Source organism: Malania oleifera, chromosome 8, assembly GCF_029873635.1.
Source record: "Malania oleifera isolate guangnan ecotype guangnan chromosome 8, ASM2987363v1, whole genome shotgun sequence".
NCBI classification, from domain to species: Eukaryota; Viridiplantae; Streptophyta; class Magnoliopsida; order Santalales; family Ximeniaceae; genus Malania; species Malania oleifera.
The window spans coordinates 74,531,134-74,538,064 of record NC_080424.1 but is presented as its reverse complement, the minus strand read 5'-3'; the positions used below and the strand labels follow the sequence as shown (position 1 = coordinate 74,538,064).

Genomic DNA, 6,931 nt, shown 5'->3' with positions numbered 1-6,931 from the left:
TTTAAACGTATAGTTTCATCATTTTTCATATATGTTATTATACTGAATGTGATATGAACTGTGGTGAATCTATATAAATGTTTAAACTAGTCAAAATATTTTAAAATTTTAATTCACCCCCTTCTTGAGATTACACAAATTCCAATAGTTGGTGCTACAATAAAGTTGTTACACATATGGCTTAATTTTTAGGTTTAAAAATTGAGAGGAAATGGTCCTCCGACGAAGACTTAAACTTATGGCATGTGAGTAAATCCTATACGGGTCAAACTAGTACACCTCATAAAAATGACCAACACTTAGATTTATGTGGTAAAAAGCTTTTCTATTACCTTTTTGCCATTCCTAAGTTCTTTTATGAATAAAAGCAACCAATTCCAACTCATCTAGTGACAAAAATAGTAGAGCAATGATTCTTAGATATAGGCATTTGTATTTTTACTTTTAAAATTAGTGGCTTTCCACGGCCAGAGGACGGGGAAAAATTATCAAAGCCAAGGAACAGGCCACGGGAAAAAATTATCTTTTCAAAGGTGGTTACGTGCTTCAAATTTGGACAACATGATTGTCAAATGCCACCCTTTTTTAATTATCTACAGCTCTGCTTTCGGTCTCCGCAATCCCCTGCAGCCCCACATCCCCCCCTTATCTCTACCACCTCCTCCTCAGCTCCCCTTCATTCCCATTTCCTTCTGCAGAAAAATTTACAGAGAGCTGAAACCAGCAGACACTCTGTTTTGTGATTTGTAATTTGGGATTTGGGGTTCGGCAAGAGTCTCTGTTCACTTGTTGAGAACTTGAGCCATGGCATTTGCAGGAACCACCCAGAAATGCATGGCCTGCGACAAAACTGTCTACCTTGTGGACAAGCTAACAGCGGATAACAGAGTCTACCACAAAGCCTGCTTCCGCTGTCATCACTGCAGAGGAACCCTCAAGGTATACGTGGATGCCATCTTCAACCATAAAGTCCATATCTCCGTGTCAGGATTTTTATTTTTTTGGTCTTCTTTTCTGGGTTCTCTTTGCATTTAAAGTGTAGCTGTTTTTATGACACACAATGATCTATTTAAGCTTGGAGATGAGGAAATTGTTCTTGCATTTACATGTTCTTCTTGTGGGTAATCGGATTTCGACAGGACAAGAGGCAAGTTGTCTGCATTAAAGCCATAAATGGTGTAGATTACACTCTATTCATTTTCTGAGTGCTCTTAGAATCCATATATTTGCTCATCTTGGGCCACATTTCATTGTCCAGAGTTTGGTGGGTGCAAGAATTTTTTTCAAGCTCAGGGATTAGGAGTCTGCAAAATTCTCAACAACTAAAAACTATTCTTTTCAAACAAGGAATTCTGGTTCTGGATTTGATAATGTAGGATTACAGATCACTTGATGAGATTTAGTTTTGGTATATTAAAAAAATCTCATCCGCCCGGCAGAACCATTTCAATTGATTTGGAACGGGGCCTCTTCATGAGATCCTCATGAAGTTCTTCCTTCTCTTTTTCTTCTTTCAGCTTGATATAAAGATTTCTTGTGCGCTGCGGAAAGTTGTCAAATGCTGATCCATTTCTCTGTGTTGTTCAAATTTCAAATCTAGAGCCAATGTTTGAAAGTTCATACCAACCAAATTAAGCAGATCTGTCACTCATGAGCTGTCTATTTCATTTATAAAAAATGCCATTCAACTAACTTTATTTTTGTTTTCTGCAGCTGGGCAACTACAATTCCTTTGAGGGGGTTCTGTACTGCAGGCCACACTTTGACCAACTCTTCAAGAGGACTGGCAGTCTGGAAAAGAGCTTTGAAGGTAACAAAGATTCCACTTCAGATGCAAATCCAGACAAGCCATAAAAAAAATGATGAAATCCCTTCTCTTGTTGGATTGAGCTGACAAGTCACAAATTTTTTTCATCAATTTTCTTTCAGGGACCCCAAAAATTGTTAAGCCAGAGAAACCTGCTGACAGTGAGGTAATATCCCTGAAATCAGGGTTGTGGGAGCGTGGTTTTCGGGTCTTATGTTTGTTTGGATTTGGACGAAACTCAATAAGATTCTCAATAGTGAATATGATTTTTATTTGTATTGTGTTTCGTTCAAATTGACAAAAATCCTAATCCAAGACTCGAAATCCGAGTTCCGTGATTTTGTAAGCATGCTGCTAATTTTGGTTATGGGCTTTGGACAGAAACCCATCGCAAATAAAGTCTCAAACATGTTTGGAGGAACCAGAGAAAAATGTGTTGGCTGTAACAAGACAGTGTATCCAACTGAAAGGGTAGGTTGCAACGATCTCTGAACTCAGCTTCCCACCAATCTAATACATTTGCAATCTTCGATACAGACAGACAAAGCACAGACACAATTATTTATTATATAGCATAAAACACACACACACATACACACACACACACACACAGAGTTGCAAGAATGCTAATAACATTATATTATCTTTTGCTAAAAGGTAACTGTGAATGGGACTGCTTACCACAAGAGCTGTTTCAAGTGCACTCATGGAGGGTGTGTGATAAGCCCATCCAACTATATAGCACACGAGGGCAAACTTTATTGCAAACACCACCACACCCAACTGATAAGGGAGAAGGGCAATCTAAGCCAGCTTGAGGGCGACCATGGGAAGGATCCAGTGAATGGGAAAGCTAATGCCAGAGAAGTTGCTGCTGAATCCTGAACTGCCGAAAGAACTATATATGTCTTTTGCATATCAGTTTTATCTGATGTTTCTTCTGACCACATTCACTTCTATGTTGCTGCCTCCCATGGGGTGTACTTCTCTTCCTGCACTTTGAAATGATTTTTCGCTGAGACGAAACTAGTGATGCTTCCAGTTCATGTGTGTGAGCATTTAGTTGTATTCTCCAAATTCTATATATGGTGATTTTGAAGCTAGCATAAGATATTGAAACCTATTTGATTATTGTTTAAATTGATTTTTGTACTAGTAATCCTTGGATCAAGAGAGAGTTGTCTTGTGGTTCTATTGACTCATGGCTTTACGGTTTTATCCTTTAAAGGTACCTTATATTGCCGCAGTGAACCCCGACCACATAAGCTAGAGTTTTTTCTCGCTTCTCAACCAACGTGGGATTTCTAGCCCTCCTTCCATGCATTGTCGATGCATTAGAGAATTAGTTTGTCAAATTGGCTGGGCACCCCAAACAATGGCTCCTACGGGATGGATCTCTACTGTCGAGATAGTTGAATGCTTAGCCAAGAAATATATGTCCTGCAAAAGAAAAGCAAGGGGGTGATTGGATCAGACCTCTAATAAAATCCTTTAATGCTCAACTCAATAGGGTTATCTAAGGTAGGAAGAAAGCACAAAAAATCTAGGATTCCGCTCTTGAGTGCTCCTTTATACCTTTATGGGAGAATGTTCACAACTGTTCTCTCGTCTAATCCCTATTTTTCATCTGCCTACACAGTTTATGTGCCCATCCTTGTTGATCATGGAGAGGTCATGCCATATTCTCTCCCAAACTATTTTGGCCTATTAATGAAAATGTTTGGGTTCAACTCACAATATTGACTTGATCTATAATCTAGGTGGCCATGCCCTTTTTCTGCTTTTGCCTCCACCAAATGTAAGTTGAAACAAGTTGAACTCAAACTATAAATCCAAAATTTTGACATGTAATTGCAAATTAAAATAAAAGAAGATAAAAACATTGATAAATAAACTTTTCTAGTGTAAGGTGTTAGGCTTTTGTGAAATCTAGTTGCATTCAATCTGAATGATGACTTGACTTTTTTTTTAGTGAAAGATTTCTGTCTTAAGGCTCAATCCATGGAGCGAAGGATTGGGTCATGAGGCCCAAGCCGCAGCGCTCATGGACTAAGCGGCTCAAGCCGTACTTGTGGGAAAATTTTTTTGGCCTGTTTTGTAGCCCATTCGAAATCCTGTGCGTAGCATATAAAATGATTGTTTTTGGGTGATTAGGGTAAGCGATCACACTTCGCAAGAGAGCGAGAGAGAGAGAGAGAGCATTGTACCGCCGCACTCTGTATTTTTTTCTTCCTGATAATAGTGAAATTCCTTACAACTCTGTGGACGTAGGAAAAATTGCTGAACCACGTAAATATTGTCTTGTGCGTGTGATTGATTTTTCTTTGGCATGTATTCTTTCTCTATTTTGTTTCTCACAGGTTTCTGGAATTTGTTGTTAATTCCCAACATCAAGGAATTGAATTAATAAAAATTACAAGACAATAAGAGTTTAGTCTGGATTAAATGAATTTTAATATTTAATTTTAGTATGAATAGAATGGTATTTTAGTTGTTTATATTGAATTTGGGTTTTCTTAAGAAGTATTAAGACATTAAAACTTTACCAAATTTGAATTTGTGAAACTGATGTTCCAAGAAAGTTCTTATTGCGACTAATTGATGTCAAGCTAGGATGATTAGTCAACAAGCCCTAAAACTATATGAACATATAACTAAACTAGAAATTAGTTGAAGAAGGATGCAAAAAATGACCCTCCTATACTTAAATATTTAGTAACTAGAAATTGAGGAAACAATGCAAAATTAGTTGGGATCTATCATGCATACCTTGTCATCAAGTGGCTTTAATCTAATTTAGTTCTTATGAAAAGGCACAAATTTTAAAAGTGAGGTGATCAAGATGGGGATGGATTTCCAAGTATAGTTGATGCATGTGATTATTGCTTATTAACCTTTAAGGTTTGCTTTGTTAAAAAGGCGTACCTGATGTTTCTTTAATAAGTCCCTTTGACTAGCTTAGTTAGAAAATTGGGAACTATTTGCACTTGAGTTGAATTTTAGTCTTTACTGGACATTTGAGTTCCATAAATATAAAATTTCAAATTTCCTTCCCATATGAAATTTAAAGCTCCTTATTTTTCTTCTTATACACTCTCTAACTCTAGTTTCTCTCACATTTTCCTCAAAGCACAAAGTTTTTCAAACTTGATTTGATATTTTTTGCTAGGATTGATCATCTCTTCTACTCTACTATGTATATTTCCATTCACTTTATATATTTTCTTTATTCTCTACCTTCTACTTTCATCTCTTGAGGAGGTCATTCCGTTGCTTTGTCTTCTCAACTTGCATTCTTCCATTTTTATGTTTCTTAGTCTTATAGATTCTTATTGAAAATAAATAAACCATGTATTTATGAGTATGGAGAGGCTAGTTCTGAGTAGCCCTCTAGGCTAGCCTCCAACCATACATAAGGAGGCCAAGAAAGAGGCAATCTCATCCTTTGTCAAGGGAACCATTGGCAGTAAAGTGGTAGCTCCTACCAACCAGTGGGATGCTTAGCAACACAACAAGCCACCACTTTTTTCTCATCATGCTTAGCAATGGGAGGTAATCAAGTTTGCTTTATGTGAAGAAGAAAGATTACAGCAAGTAGGTTTATTTTTGACAAATTTATGACTCCTTCATGATCATTGATTAGTTCCTTTTACAACTTTTGCCTATTTTTACCATGCTAACAAGTCATTAGAAGTGAGATTGTTTTACTATTTTGCAAAAATATTTGATTTGAAAGGAGAGGGCATAAAAGAAGGATAGAGAAAAAATGACTACCTAGGCACTCTAGAAAAGGATTCTAGTGTAATTAAGTTGCATGCCCCCTATTTTAACCATGTCACGAAGAGACAAGGGCCATGGACTTCGATAGTAGTTTTGGGTTTGCCAGCTCAAAAGAAAGACTAGTTTACAATGACCAATGCCCTTCCCCACATAACCCAACTGCTACTAATAACATCTTCCTATTATAGTGGATTTGTGGACTAGTAGCTCCGTCTTATAAAGCCACACCAATGTCAAGGCTGCCCTTTAGGCTTTAAGAGGTTCGTTTTGCCTAGGGACATGGAATCTAGATTGACAACAAAATCTTTGGCATCCAAGTATTATATATTTTGATTAATGTAGGTTTTCTATGTTATTAATTGATCAACCTTGTTCAATGAGCTTACTGATCTAGCATTTTGCTCCATAAAGTTATGTGAGGGAGGAGACACTAGCTACTTGGCCTTCAAATGGGAAAAGATAAAGAGCAGGCTAAACTAAAGGGTGAAAGACATTGAAGCCCGAGCTCATGTTGCCCAACTTGCGTAAATAATGCAAAGTCTAATCCACTTGAATGAGAAACTCAATAAGGAAGAAGCCACGTTGAAAGCCACAAAGGAGGTTCTGATGAGAAGGTAAAGGTAGCAAAGTCCAAACATAGGCCTTTGCACAAGAAGTTATTGCCAAAGGTGCGGTGGCTGAGAAGCTCTTCTCCAACTAGAAGATGGACTTAGCGAGCGTGGGGACTTTCACCTTTAGTGATACCTTTGAATTGTGCTTAACTAGATGGACTCCAAACTTATAAAGACTTTGCCCTGCCTGAACTACGACCTAGTGCACAGCAATGGTGTTGTTGAAAGGGAACATCCAAATAGACCTTGAGCCATTTGGATAAATAAGAAAGCCCTCTAAACAAATTGCAAGAAGACATACCAAATGATTTGAAATTGTGGCAAAAAAATTCAAGATACACCTATTTCTTCAGTAAACCAACAGTACACTGTCACCATTAATTGTTTTGTTATCCAAAACCTTTTTCAAGATTATTGATTCAATATTGTTTTTAAAAAACAGCTAATTATGTGTCAACATCCCAAGTAATGTGACGAATAGGCTATGGCAATTAATATTTTCCTAATTACTAAAACAATCTATAATGAGTAAACATGTACATAAAGCCACGAGCTGAAACAAGAAACAAGAAACTCATGTTTCATTTTAGAGACAACTCTCTTGCTTCCTCCCTGCTGTTCAAAAATACGCAACATAATCAAAAAATGAGGAAAGATACATATTCTCGGCATCTAATTGAACTTAGCAACCAATATAGACAGTGAACAACAATAAAAATAGAAGATATAAAAA

The 6,931-nt window shown here is 37.1% G+C and overlaps 1 protein-coding gene across 1 annotated transcript; it reads left to right on the top strand.

The window, feature by feature from the left end:
• The first annotated feature begins 554 nt into the window (after nt 1–554).
• On the top strand, nt 555–2,978 carry LOC131161761 (LIM domain-containing protein WLIM1-like). Its single transcript, XM_058117718.1, has 5 exons — nt 555–939; nt 1,714–1,810; nt 1,930–1,973; nt 2,189–2,278; nt 2,465–2,978. The coding sequence occupies exons 1-5, from the start codon at nt 805–807 to the stop codon at nt 2,690–2,692; spliced, it is 594 nt and encodes a 197-aa protein (XP_057973701.1). The 5' UTR covers nt 555–804; the 3' UTR covers nt 2,693–2,978.
• The last annotated feature ends 3,953 nt before the right edge of the window (nt 2,979–6,931 follow it).

Bases quoted from the DNA above. Each gene is read 5' to 3' on its own strand.
- LOC131161761 (XM_058117718.1), top strand. From the start codon at position 805: ATGGCATTTGCAGGAACCACCCAGAAATGCATGGCCTGCGACAAAACT. The intron at 1,974-2,188 runs GTAATATCCCTG...GGCTTTGGACAG, and splicing joins AGAAACCTGCTGACAGTGAG to AAACCCATCGCAAATAAAGT. The intron at 2,279-2,464 runs GTAGGTTGCAAC...TTTTGCTAAAAG, and splicing joins CAGTGTATCCAACTGAAAGG to GTAACTGTGAATGGGACTGC.